General features: G+C 41.3%; 1 protein-coding gene across 1 annotated transcript in view; it reads left to right on the top strand.

The window, feature by feature from the left end:
• LMAN1 (lectin, mannose binding 1) overlaps positions 1-8,994 on the top strand; it is a 57,589-nt gene extending 48,595 nt beyond the window's left edge. Inside the window, exons 11-13 of the mRNA XM_040337875.1 lie at positions 2,257-2,404; positions 4,132-4,247; positions 8,756-8,994. Coding sequence (XP_040193809.1) covers positions 2,257-2,404; positions 4,132-4,247; positions 8,756-8,792 — 301 coding nt within the window. The 3' untranslated portion in view covers positions 8,793-8,994. The remainder of the gene's footprint in view (positions 1-2,256; positions 2,405-4,131; positions 4,248-8,755) is intronic.
• The last annotated feature ends 4,294 nt before the right edge of the window (positions 8,995-13,288 follow it).

Genomic DNA, 13,288 nt, shown 5'->3' with positions numbered 1-13,288 from the left:
CATGTGGAGCAGCACCAGAGGAGGGGAAATTTGTGGTATTTATTTTTCTTACTTGAATTGATGATTTTAAAGTGAACCTGTAATGAGAAAATAGGTTGGCTGGTACTGCTGACTTTCTACCTAAAATGTTAATTGCTTGGTTGTCTCTGGTCGCTTCACTTGGTGTCCCTGAACTGAAAGAAAACAACAAATGCTGCTATTGTTTTTTGCCCAGTGCCTATGTTTTTGTGCATAGTTGAGTTTCCTATCCTTGTTTCCATGTCCTATGCATGAAAACAAAGGAACTGGTGTGCAAAAAATGGCAGCAAGTGCTCTAGACTAGGGATCCACCAATATCGTTTTTTCGGTGCAGATACAATACTGATTTCTCTTTCGTTCATAGACGGACACAGCCTTCATTGACCTTGGGGTTATGCTTCTTCCTACCAGGAGATTTAAATCTCCTGGTAGGAAGGTAGGAAGAAGCATAACCCTAAGGTCAATGAAGGCTGTGTCCGTCTATGAACTCAGAGAAATGGATTTTACGGTGAGTACAAAAATCCTTTTTTCTCTTTCGTTCATAGACGGACACAGCCTTCATTGACCTTAGGGTTATGCTTCTTCCTACCAGGAGATTTAAATCTCCTGGTAGGAAGAAGCATAACCCTAAGGTCAATGAAGGCTGTGTCCGTCTATGAACTCAGAGAAATGGATTTTACGGTGAGTACAAAAATCCTTTTATTTCAGCCACCTCTCAGGCCGATAGCCGATAATGTTTGCCGATATTCTGTACATTTAAAAAAGAAAAAAAAAAATCACTGTTATTGCTGTTACTAGGAATTTAAACATCCCTTGTGACAGTAATAGACATAGGTACTCTTTAAGGAGGGATTGGAGGTCTATAAGACCCCAACCCCTCCACTGCACTTGAAAGTTTTTTAAAACGGCAAGATTGATGTCACCTTTAAGATGCCAGTAATCCGGGAAGTGATGTCATGACATCGCTTCTGGATTAGTAGATCCGATTTCCCGAAACAAAGTATTGGCTTTGTTCGGGTCTTCAGCTGGCGGACGTGCCGGCTGGTTGCTTGGGCCTTCCAGAGAGACTAGGTGAGCGACGGACGTCCCACTGCTTGTAATAACAGCCGCATCGATTGGTATTACAATAAAGCCGACTGCATGCATCACTGCAGTAAAACTCCATAACGCAATCTCGGGTACGTTTGTGCCCAATACTTCAAAGAAAACTGAATATCGGTGTAAAGAACAAGGAGTCCTGAGAGTGATGGTTTGGCCCCCACAGATCCCCGATCTTAATGTCATGGAGTCTGTCTGGGATTAGATAATAGATTTAAGGCAGCCTTCATCTACAGAAGATATGTGATTCGTCCAAGGTGTTTGGAACAACCTACCTGCCGAGTGCCTTCAAAAACTGTGTGCAAGTGTACCTAGAAGAATTGATGTTGTTTTGAAGGCAAAGGGTGGTCACGCCAAATATTGATTTAAAAGGGTTGTAATGGTAAAGTTTTTTTTACCTTAATGCATCCTATGCATTAAGGTAAAAAAAACATCTGACAGCAAAGCCCCCCCCCCCAGCCCCCGTTTTACTTACCTCACCCCTCGAAAGTCCCGTGCACGCTCTCGTCCTCCTGTTCGGTTCCAAGCCTGGCCGTTGATTGGCTAGGCTGGGCGGATTGATAGCAGCGCAGCCATTGGCTGGCGCTGCTGTCAATCACAGCGGATGGCGCCGGGGCCGAGTGATACAGTCGGCGGCTATGGCCGCCGCTGTATCACGGGAGCGCGCTCGCAAAAGCTTTCCACCATGCGAGGGAGCTCGCATGAACGTGGAAAGCTTTTGCGAGGAGGACCAGAAACAGCCGACGAGGGACCCCAGAAGACACGGATCGGGGCCGCTCTGTGCAAAACGAACTGCACAGCGGAGGTAAGTATAACATGTTTGTTATCTTTAAACAAAAAAAATCTTGAGTGTCCCTTTAATTTGGATTTCTCTTCTGTTCATTTACGGTACTTTCGATTCTATTAATTAAGAATAAACTATTCTTCTATTTCTGAAAGTATTCCTAATTTTACAGCATTTTTCACACCAGTCTAAAACTTTTGCACAATACTGTATGTCGTGTTTGGTTTATAGCAATAATAGGTTCACTTCGGGGATATTTTCTGATTGACATTAGGATATACTTGTTAACTTTGCGAGACAAATGGAGTCATTGATTATTTCTATATCACTATATACTTGCTGTTTCTCTTGCTTAGAAATTCTGTGGGCGAAACATTAAAACTGGTGTCTGGAAACCAGAATTTAGGTGCTGGAGGCTATGAGACCACCCAACACTTCAATGACCTCAAGGAGCACCTCCATGTGGTGAAGAGGGACATCGAACATCTAGTGCAAAAAAACTTGGTAAGTACCTGATAAGTATTGATGTTTAGAACACTGCCGTGATCCATCTGCAGATTTTTCTTCCTGTAAAGCCTGATGCACACAGCCCCAGTCGGCTGAACGAAAAAAAAGGAAGAAGAGTTTTCTATACTATCTATGTGATGTTAGTACAGCGATCTTTCCCACCGTGCTATTGTTGCATAGTCTGGTTGAAAAAAGACACAAGTCCGTCTAGTTCAACTAAAAAAAGGGGGAAAACAAACAGAAAATATTTCTATAATCCTATACAGTGGAACCTCGGTTTAAGAGTAACTTGGTTTGAGATTGTTTTCGATTTGCGAGCAACTTTTTTTTTTTTTTGTTATTCTGACTCTGTTTGCGAGTCAAATATTTATGCTAGCGCAGCGTCAGCCTTCTGTTTTTTTTTGTTTATTTCTGTTTGCGAGTGACTCGCAATTCAAGCAGAATACAAGCTAAATAGGCCTGCAGTACCACATTTGGCCTGAGGTACGGGGGCAGAAGCTGAGCAGAGCCGAAAATAGGCCTGCAGTACCTCATTTGGCCTGAGGTACAGTGGCGCAGGAGCCGAGAAAAGACGAACATTGGCCTGCAGTACCTCCATTTGCCCTGAGGTACGGGGACGCAAGAAACGGGCCGAAGTTTCCTCAGGCCTTTTCGGTGCTCTCTGGCACCCCCTCCACCCCTGGCCGCATTCGGTATTGCATCACATTAAAGTCAATGCAGAACAAATTATTTTAGTTTCCATTGACTTCAATGAGAAAACTCGCTTTGATATGCAAGTACTTTGAAATTCGAGCTTTCTCCTGGAACGGCTTATGCTCGTAATCTGAGGTTCAACTGTATACACAATCCTTCACCCACAGTTGATCCAGAAGAAGGCAAACCCCAGCTAAGCATGATCCAATTTGCTTCAGCAGGAGGAAAAAATTCCATCCTGATCATTTAGAAAAAAATGATGTACTACATACAGCAAAAAGATTATTCTTAGATTTTCATATAGTGTGTACAAAACGTTCGACAGACGATTCTGAATTTTTGTCCGAAAATTCCCGAAGGGACAAACTCCAAAATGTTTCTAGTACGGGAACAGAATGAACGATTTTTGTTTTTAATGTGTGCCATTTTTTCGTACAATTTTTAGAAAGGAAAGACTGCGCATGATCAGAAACCATTAACAACAACAAAACGCCTTTGTCGTACGGGAATTTTCGCTCATCGATTTCGGATTTGCTGTAAAACATAAAAAAAAAAAAAAATCTGACAAACGTTCCCCCGATTTTCTTAGTGTGTACAACACTTTGTGTTTTTTTTGGCGGGGGTTTAAAAAAAACAAAATTGGAGTTCTAAAAAGGCAGAGACCATTACACAGTCTGCACATGCACCAGGATATGGGCCTTCATCTCGCATGCAGTACATGTAAAGCCCCCACAGTGTGATGAAAAGTCAGATATCTCCAAGATCTGCTGCATATATCTACATCAGCAATGGTAGCCGCCATGTCTCTTGCATACCAGTTTTTTTTAACAGTGCCCCCTGACTTTTACTCCCAGAGCAGTACTAACCATGAGGGGGGCCATAGGGGAGGTCGACATTTAATGTATCAATCTGCACATCAAACCAAGGGTTAAAATAAATGACAAACTTCCATTATGTTCTTGTTTCTCTGAAATTAATGTATTTAATATACTGTGTGATTTCATACTAATCTATTTTTTCTTCTTTTTCAGCCACATGAAAAACAGAGGTGTCCAGAAATTCCTGTCCCTTCTTGTCTTTCCACGACACACTTCTTTATGTTTGTAGCAGTTCAAAGTGTGTTATTAATTGGTTACTTTATGTACAGGTGGGTAAAACCTCTGCTTTCTGTCAGAACATATTTGTTCATATTTGAATATATTTAGCTGTATACTTGAGATCAGGTGACTCCATTCCTTGGTTGATATATTGCAACAAAAGGTAGGTAGTAGGATTTTAAATACCCCTCCAGTGATCACACGAGTACAATATCAAATTGTCATGGCTTGCATACTGATACCAGTAAAACATTATCCACTACAAACATGTATGGCTGTTTGTCAAGATGAGGAACTAGGGTCAACGCGTTTCATGAAAATGGCCACTTCTTCAGGACCTCTTAAATGTACATAATTACAAAAGTAGATTATTTTTCCGCAAGATTTCAATTTTATATATTATTCATGCATCTTGTAACTAGACCACAGTACTGGTGGAATGAATATCCAGTGAGGTATAGCATCGCTGGCCCATGGGAGAAAGTCTTGCTCCTCCTACTACCACACCAGGGGGCAACTCTGTGGTCTTTCTGTATAAAAATCTCTACTCTGGGGATGATCTTTCTCTCATGGGCCGGTAAGACTATATCCTCACTGGATATTCCACCAGTACATCTCTGTATACTGTGTGGTCTAGTTACAAGATGCATGAAAAATATATACATTTAAATCTTCTGGGAAAATCTACTTTTGTGATTATGTACATTTAAGAGGTCCTGAAGCGGTCATTTCCGCAAAACACGTTGACCCTAGTACCTCATGTCGACAAACAGCCCATACATGTTTGTAGCAGATAATGTTTTGCTGGTATAAGGGCTCTTTCACACGTCCGTTCCGTTCGTCCGTTTTTTGGACGTCCGTTAACGGACCGCAATGCTTCCCTATGGGCTAGCGTCCGTTAGCGGATGAGCATCCGCTAACGTCCGTTAGCATCCGTCTGCGTTCAGTTCCGTTTTTTTGGACGGAAGAAAACCCTATTTTTCTTCCGTCTAAAAAACGGAACGGACGAAAAACGGACGTTAACGGATGATCCGTTTATCATCCGTTCCGCTAACATCCGTTTTTCTATGTAAAAAGCCCCAAAAAAAAAAAAAAAACGGATGAAAAAACGGATGAAAAAACGGATGAAAAAACGGATGAAAAAACGGATGGAAAAACGGATGGAAAAACGGATGAAAAAACGGATGAAAAAACGGATGGAAAAACGGATGGAAAAACGGATGCAAAAACTGATGCAAAAACTGATGCAAAAACTGATGCAAAAACTGATGCAAAAACTGATGCAAAAACTGATGGAAAATTGATGGAAAACTGACGAAAAACTGATGGAAAAACGGATCAACTGATGAAAAAAAAACTGATCTGAAAAACTGAACGGACGTGTGAAAGAGCCCTAAGAATGCAAGCCATGACAATTTGATACATGTTTTTAAAGATTTTGTACATAGTTTCTTACATAAGTGTTCTTGTGTGATCACTGGGGGGGTATTTAAAATCCTACTACCTACATTTTTGTTGCAATATATTTACTATAGAGATTAGAGGTCGACCGATATATCGGCTGGCCGATATTTGGCCATTTTGGCGAAATTGGCATTGGCTGATTATTCTCCAAATTAGGCCGATATAACACTGACTGCAGTCACCGCAGAATGTGGGGAATCCTTCTCCCTTCTCCACACTGTTGGCAGAGCAGCGCTGCGGTGTGTGTAACTGTAGGGAGAGAGAAAGGACCTGTCATAATTGAGGTTGAATGTCGGGGTGGGCGGGACCAGGCTATCCAACACCTGCCAATGGGATCTGGGCGGGCTGCTATGTGTATGTGGCCCGCCCCTTTCTCAAACAGACCAATCATTGGCTGGATAGCTTCTGGGTTCCGCCCACCCCCAGGTCCTGTCCACCTCTGAAATTACACTGAATGCTTCAGCTCCTCTCTCTCTCCATACAGTTTCATACACACGGCGTAGCAGAGAGCAGTTAGACCATCGGCTGTGGTGTCAGCCAGTGCCGCTTGCTAGTGTCAGCCAGTGCCGCTTGCCAGTGTCAGCCAGTGCTGCTTGCCAGTGTCAGCCAGTGTCAGTCTGTGCCGCTTGCCAGTGTCAGTCTGTGCCGCTTGCTAGTACCATGTTCCAGTGCCACCTGTCTGTGCTACCTGCAAAAAAAAACCCGGCCTAAAATATCAGCCGCAAAAATCGGCATCATATATCGGCCACCCCGATTAAAACCCATATCAGTTGACCTCTAATAGGGATGATACCCTCCACTGGCACATTTTTCTAGTTGATCATCTCCCCTATATATACACCCAACAAACACACAAAGAAACTTTGATATCCCTTGGCTGAAAAGGGGTTTCATTAGGTTTCCTGGGTATAGCGTTTTTTCTAGGTCTTGTTGTATTCTTGCCATTTTGCTTGTTCTCTTTAGTGCTCCTAAAGGCTTGTGCACACAAACAGAAAATCGTAGGAAAAATACCACTTTCAAAGCAATCCTACGATAATCGGAACTTTCGTACAGAGCTTTTGAGAGTCGATCACAACAGTTCATCCTATATTATCCGCTCTGACACGCACAAAACATTTTCTGGCACGATACCATCGTACGATTTTAGTTTATTCTGTACAGTTGTCTTTTGAAAATACAAAACAAATATACTACAACACATGACATTACATGTTCTCGCATCGTTTTGTAGTGGAATACTGCAGAAAATGCTGTATGTCTCCTTTCTCTGTGATTTAATATGGTAAATAGCATTTTTTTTTCTTTTTAATGTTAATGTACAGCTGAAGGCTTGTGTGCTACAGTCTAGTTACTATGTGATGCATAGCCTCATAAAGTAAACAAAATATTTATTTTACCTTTTCTGATTGAGCCAAATTTTCCATCATTTGTGTCTCACGCTCCCCCTCCCAGACACTGCAGCTCACAGTAGGAGAATCTCTGCAATTGGGGCAGTGAAGCCAATTCAGAAAGCAGTGGGCATGACTAGGTGTGAGCTTGGGCTGATTCACAAGCTACAGTATTGTAAATCGGCAATGTTTTTTTTTTTTATTTATTTTTTATTATTGTACTGTATTGCAAGCAGACACAGCCTTCATGAAAGTGGCAACTTTACAGTTTTTTTTTGGACTTTTATAATTAAGTTCTGTAGGGGGCCATAGTTCTTCTAGATGTACTGAAGTGCCAAACTCTTGTTCTAGAATTAATGTGCCACCCAGGTAGACCTAATATGACCTCCTTGAAGACTTGATCCTCAGTTCTGCCCACTGTGTCATCTGAGTTTGAAGTGCCTGTTGTAGATATTGGCAAACCTACCAATTTCAGAATCCGAGAACTGACTGTTAACCACTTAAGCCCCGGACCTTTAGGCAGCTTAATGCCCAGGCCAGGTTTTGCGATTCGGCAATGCGTCGCTTTAACAGACAATTGCGCGGTCGTGCGACGTGGCTCCCAAACAAAATTGGCGTCCTTTTTTCCCCACAAGTAGAGCTTTCTTTTGATGGTATTTGATCACCTCTGCGGTTTTTATTTTTTTGCGCTATAAACAAAAATAAAGCGACGATTTTGAAAAAAAATTCAATATTTTTTACTTTTTGTTATAATAATTATCCCCCAAAAACATATATAAAAAAAAAAAATTTCCCCTCAGTTTAGGCCGATACGTATTCTTCGACCTATTTTTAGTAAAAAAAATCGCAATAAGCGTTTATCGATTGGTTTGCGCAAAATTTATAGCGTTTACAAAATAGGGGATAGTTTTATTGCATTTTTATAAAAAAAATTTTTTTTACTACTAATGGCGGCGATCAGCGATTTTTTTTTTTTCATGACTGCGACATTATGGCGGACAATTTTGACACATTTTTGGGACCATTGTCATTTTCACAGCAAAAAATGCATTTAAATTGCATTGTTTATTGTGAAAATGACAGTTGCAGTTTGGGAGTTAACCACAGGGGGCACTGTAGGAGTTAGGGTACACCTAGTGTGTGTTTACAACTGTAGGGGGGTGTGGCTGTAGGACTGACGTCATCGATCGAGTCTCCCTTATATAAGGGATCACTCGATCGATACGCCACCACAGTGAAGCACGGCGAAGCCGTGTTTACTCACAGCTCTCCCCGTTCTTCAGCTCCGGGGAGCGATCGCGACGGAGCGGCTATAAACAAATAGCCGCGCTGTCGCCCCGGATCGCTCCCTGAGGGAACCCGACCGCAGCATGTAGCGGGGGGGTCCCGATCGGACCCCCGACCCGCGGAAAGGCAAGGACGTACATGTACGCCCATTTGCCTGTACGTGCCATATTGTGGACGTACATATACACGCGGCCGTCGGGAAGTGGTTAATTTAGTCATATTTGGAGATCTAAACTGCATTGAAAATTAGACAATATGAAGGTCCTGTACGTTACGATTTTCCTTCCCTAATGAGCTTGGAAGTGTATAACAAATCAAGTTCTGTTATATATTACTATTTTACCCATTGTTTGGAGGAAGACCAGTCTTTTTTTTTATGCCTCTAACTACCGTGTGTTTTTTTTTTTTTTTTTTTTCAGAAATCAGCAAGAAGCAGCAGCTAAAAAGTTCTTTTGATGAGCCATTGTACGTCATGTCTACCTGCACCACAGTACACCCGGTGTAGGCCTGTATGTGAGGGACTGCTCGACTAGTTTAAATTATTGAATTTTTGAAAAAAGAAAAATGCGGCAAAGAGTTTCTGGTTTATTAAAAGATTGAAATGTGAATACAAAAAAGGGATCTTGAGGGGAAAAAATATTTTTATCTATTTTTTAAACTGTGTCCACGAGAACTGTGTGATTTCATTTTATTGCAATAACCTCTAGTGTGTGACCGATAACCGTAAGACCCATCTACACTCAGGGCTGTTTTTTTTGTTTGTTTTTTTCCCCTAAATATTTTATTCTTTATTTCTCCTCTCTTTAGCAATAGTCATGCTTTTGTTTTGTTACCCTTAGACCCCATTCACACCTGAGCGACAAAACGCCCGACGCCGGACGCTTCTGTCGCTCAAGGGGAGAATTCCCATTGCTGTCTATGGAGATGGTTCACATCTCATAGACGCCGAACGCCTGTCGCCTGAAAAAAAGTCCCGGACCCTTTTTTTCAGGCAACATAGGCGTTTTCCCATTGACTGCAATGGGAAGACTTTGAGAGAAAAAAAAAAAAAAAAGTGAAAGTTTTGTACTCGCGGCAAAATACGCCGCTACGCGCGATCGCGGCTGTCGCTCAGATGTGAATGCAGCCTTAAAGTAAGCCTCTTGTTTTGCCTTGTCAGGACAAAGTGTCAGGTTCTCTTTATAGCCCACTCCTTCTGCTATGAATACTTATATTTTTGGCTAACTGAATCCCTTAGAATTACATGGTACTCCTGGATATGAGACCTTGTGACCTTCTTCCCTTCCTTCCCCTATGCAGTGCACTATTCTCAGGTCTGGGCACTGCCACATGGGGACGTGGGGAAGGTATTTGGCCCTGTGTAAGTGCACCAAGTTTTCTATTGGAGGCTGCAGCAAGAGAACAGGGTGAAGTATTCGTTGCAGAGGGGGTGGGAAAAGTGACAGGTTCAATTTAATGTGGATAGAATATTTAGAATTAATTCGACAATACTGTAATTTTTTGTAGAAAACCACTCCAAGGTGTATACTGTTAATCCTTTTAGACCCCTTGCACACTTTGGTTGTTTTCAGGCGCTTTAGCGCTGGAAATAGCCTCTGAAAACCGCCTCCCGTTCATTCCAGTGTGACTTTTTTCATATTCGGGTGGTGCGCTTGTGGGACGTTCCGAAAAGTCCTGCAAGCGGCATCTTTGGGGTGGGTTGGGAGCGCTGTATTTAGCGCTCCCAAAACGCCCTGCCCATTGGAATGAATGGGCAGCGCTTTCAAAGCACTGCAAAACTGTTTTTAACTCCCTTTTTTGGGGTTAAAAGCACCCTGCTAGTGACCAAAAAGCAGCAAAAAAAAAAGTGTAAAAGCTCTCTAAAAGTATTTGTTACTCTTTAAAGTGGTTCTAAAGGCAAAAGTTTTTTTTTTTTTGTTGTTGTTTTTTTTTTTTATCCGAATGCATTCTATGGCTTTGTATTATGGACGGCTGTGTTATCTAAGAGAAATTCCCAAAACATGGCCTGTTGGTACTTGAGGACAGGGTTGAGAGCCACTGTAGTAGACCATTCTCATCCTTGGAAAATAATGAACATAACTGTTAGTGACCAGACCCAACCCCACTGATCATTTTGAGTTAGAAATCATATAATTATCTGATTGAAAGCGCTGCAAGTGACCGGTCATATTGAGGACTGGTAGTTTAAATAAGTTATCTTGCTTACCAGCAACAACTAATAGTAGTTTACAGTTTGTGTTAATCTTGCATACCAATGACTGAATTTTTTTAAAGTAATGCATTGCCTTCAAGGATTCTCTGCTTAATTCAGATAGGACATGATTGTATCTATAATGCAAATACAACACAGCTGCTAATCCCTTCCCTTGCAAGATGCTTCTTCAGCTGTCATCCTAAGCTGCAATACGTGAACACATAATCGCATACTGTTTCTTGGCCCTCTATGCTATACATTGGTGTGTGATCAGTTGGCGTCTGTGAATATGTTACTGCTGCTTTTGAATTCTAGCATCTAGAAGTGTCCTGCTGGGGATTGTGCACATCCAAAAACTACTGGTACCTATATTAGCTAGATTTAATTTTTCTGTGCAGTTTAGAAAGTGAAAGCTGTCATTTTTTTTTTTCCAACCCAACATATTTTAACTACTATTCATAGTAGTTAAGAGTTTTTAAATGACTTGCCAAATAGTCTTTCACTGTAAACACTTAAGCATGTGGCCTGCCGTGTCTGTTTTGGTATTCTAAAAGATACTACCCCCTTCAGTTAGTGTAGTTTAATACTGAAGTATGAGGCAGGGGAGGAGTGGAGAGGCTAAGTGGGTAAATGGTGCAAAAAGGCAGCCACATTAGGTGGGGGTGGTGGTCACATTCTAGTTAACAGTATTGCCTGTAATTTTTTCCATTACTAATTGTACATGCCTTGTCTCTATATGGAGATGGCCATCACAGGACATTGCTTCCATATTTGCATCTGGAGAAGTGGATGAAGCAATACAGGGAGATCATTGCACTGCAGGTCCTCAGGTACAGCTTCCTCTCCAGCAAGAACAGTAGTGAAACCACTAAATCTCACTTCAGTGACCAATTGCATCTAAGGCATTGCTGACTATTTCAGTGCCCTAGGTGATCTCACTCTGTAGATAGCATCTGTAAGGCTCCGGGTATAAGACCTATGCTGCCATTTTTCAGGAGGCAATCAAGACAAATGGTAAATCTTTCAGGTATTCATGCACAATTGATATATTGACTATAAGATAGCAAATTGTGAAGGACATAAGTACTATTGACATCTAAACTGGCCATTCTGTAATCTTAATGCAATTTGAGAAAAACTGTGATCCTTTGTATGAAAAGAACTGCTGTCTATACATGTAGAAATTTAAATCTTTTTATTTTTATTTGACCTGTTGACCAAGTGTGACCCAAAAACGGCATGGCTCCCATAGTGCCATTATTGCTTGCCCTCATTTAACCATGTACAAGTTCTATTGTCAGCATCATATAGTGAAGGGGCTGGAAATTGGCTTCTTAGGTTGTTTGGCCTATGCTGAGTTGTTCGCCATTGTAAGGAAATGCATTATAGTCATAAATATGTGTATTTAGTGGTTTCCATAGCTCTTCATATTGAAACCATATGTCCCACTTTTCCATTTGACTGACAATTTTTAGTTTTGGCTTTGCTCATCTCCACTTTTATAAGTTGGCTAACTTAAAGCCTACAATAGTTCATGTAAAATACTGTGCATTAGACTTGCCTTTTGCTGCTACCGATTGTGTGTGTGTGTGATGTGTGTTGTATTTTCTCTATGAAGAAGTCAGTTCAGTTGGTTGCCGGTAGGCATACTATGTGTGGGCACAACTGTCCTGCCTTCATAAATCAAATATGCTGCCTTAATCTGTGTTCATCTCCAAAGCAAAGTCTGTATGCTGTAAGCATTAATGCTTAATAGACGGTTACTGGAATATTGCAAACATTTTACTTTACCCCCATCCATCAAACACAAGTTGTAAATCCTTGCCATTGACAAATCAACATTCCGCCCATTTACAAAGCCTTAAGAGACAACCGAAAGGTGTTTTTTTTTATTTTATTTTTTATTCAACAAATTTCACGGTTTGTAAGTGTTTTTTTAAGCATCCCTTAGACAAGCATATGAAAATTATTAGAGTGAAAGGGCAAAATTTGCATTTAATTGTCCCAGCTAAGGTAATTGTCTGCAAAATGTTTCAAGGAGGTTTTTAAGGAAAAGACCCTCATAGATTTGATTAAATTCCACCCAATTCCTTCAGCCGAAATTTGAGCTGTTGGTGGCCCTGCAAGCATCATCCGACTCAACCAGTCAGTTTAAAAATTTGCTGCGTTTGGATGAATAATCATATCCGAGGCTGTCACTTTTTCAGCAGTGCCATTGTATTTAAGCAGCTGTGGATGCCGTGACTGCCTGAATACAAGGGCACGATAAGGTCAGTTTGACATGGGCTTCAGCTTGTATAAGAGCAGTGTAAACAGCAAGCTTTAACAAAGCATATGCAGAGCTTTTGGAAAACTTCCTTGTAGCTTCAAAAGTAACCGTCAGGTTCAGTTTGTAAGCTGAACACAGAACCTAATGGGAGTATTGATTGCCACTTTAAACAAGCTGCTAGCAGGCTTTCAACAAGCCTCAAGAAGTGCTGAAGCCTGCAAGCAGCTTGTTTTAACGTGGCAATCAATACTCCCATTCGGTTTTCAACCTTTACGATCGAGCCGTTTCTCCAGTGTGCATGCGCCAATGACGCCAGCGCAAGCGTATATGGTAAACTGTGCACGTTTAGGAGATATTTACAGTACCTACCGATAAGCCTTATTATAGGTTTACCTGTAGGTACAAGTGGTGTAACAGGATTTACAACCACTTTAAAATCTTCAACAAAGCATGCTGAAAGCTCTGCAAATACTTTGTTAAAGCTTACTG

This window comes from Rana temporaria, chromosome 1 (assembly GCF_905171775.1).
Source record: "Rana temporaria chromosome 1, aRanTem1.1, whole genome shotgun sequence".
NCBI classification, from domain to species: domain Eukaryota; kingdom Metazoa; phylum Chordata; class Amphibia; order Anura; family Ranidae; genus Rana; species Rana temporaria.
Note: the sequence above shows the minus strand (reverse complement) of the source record. Positions and strands in the feature narration are given on the sequence as shown.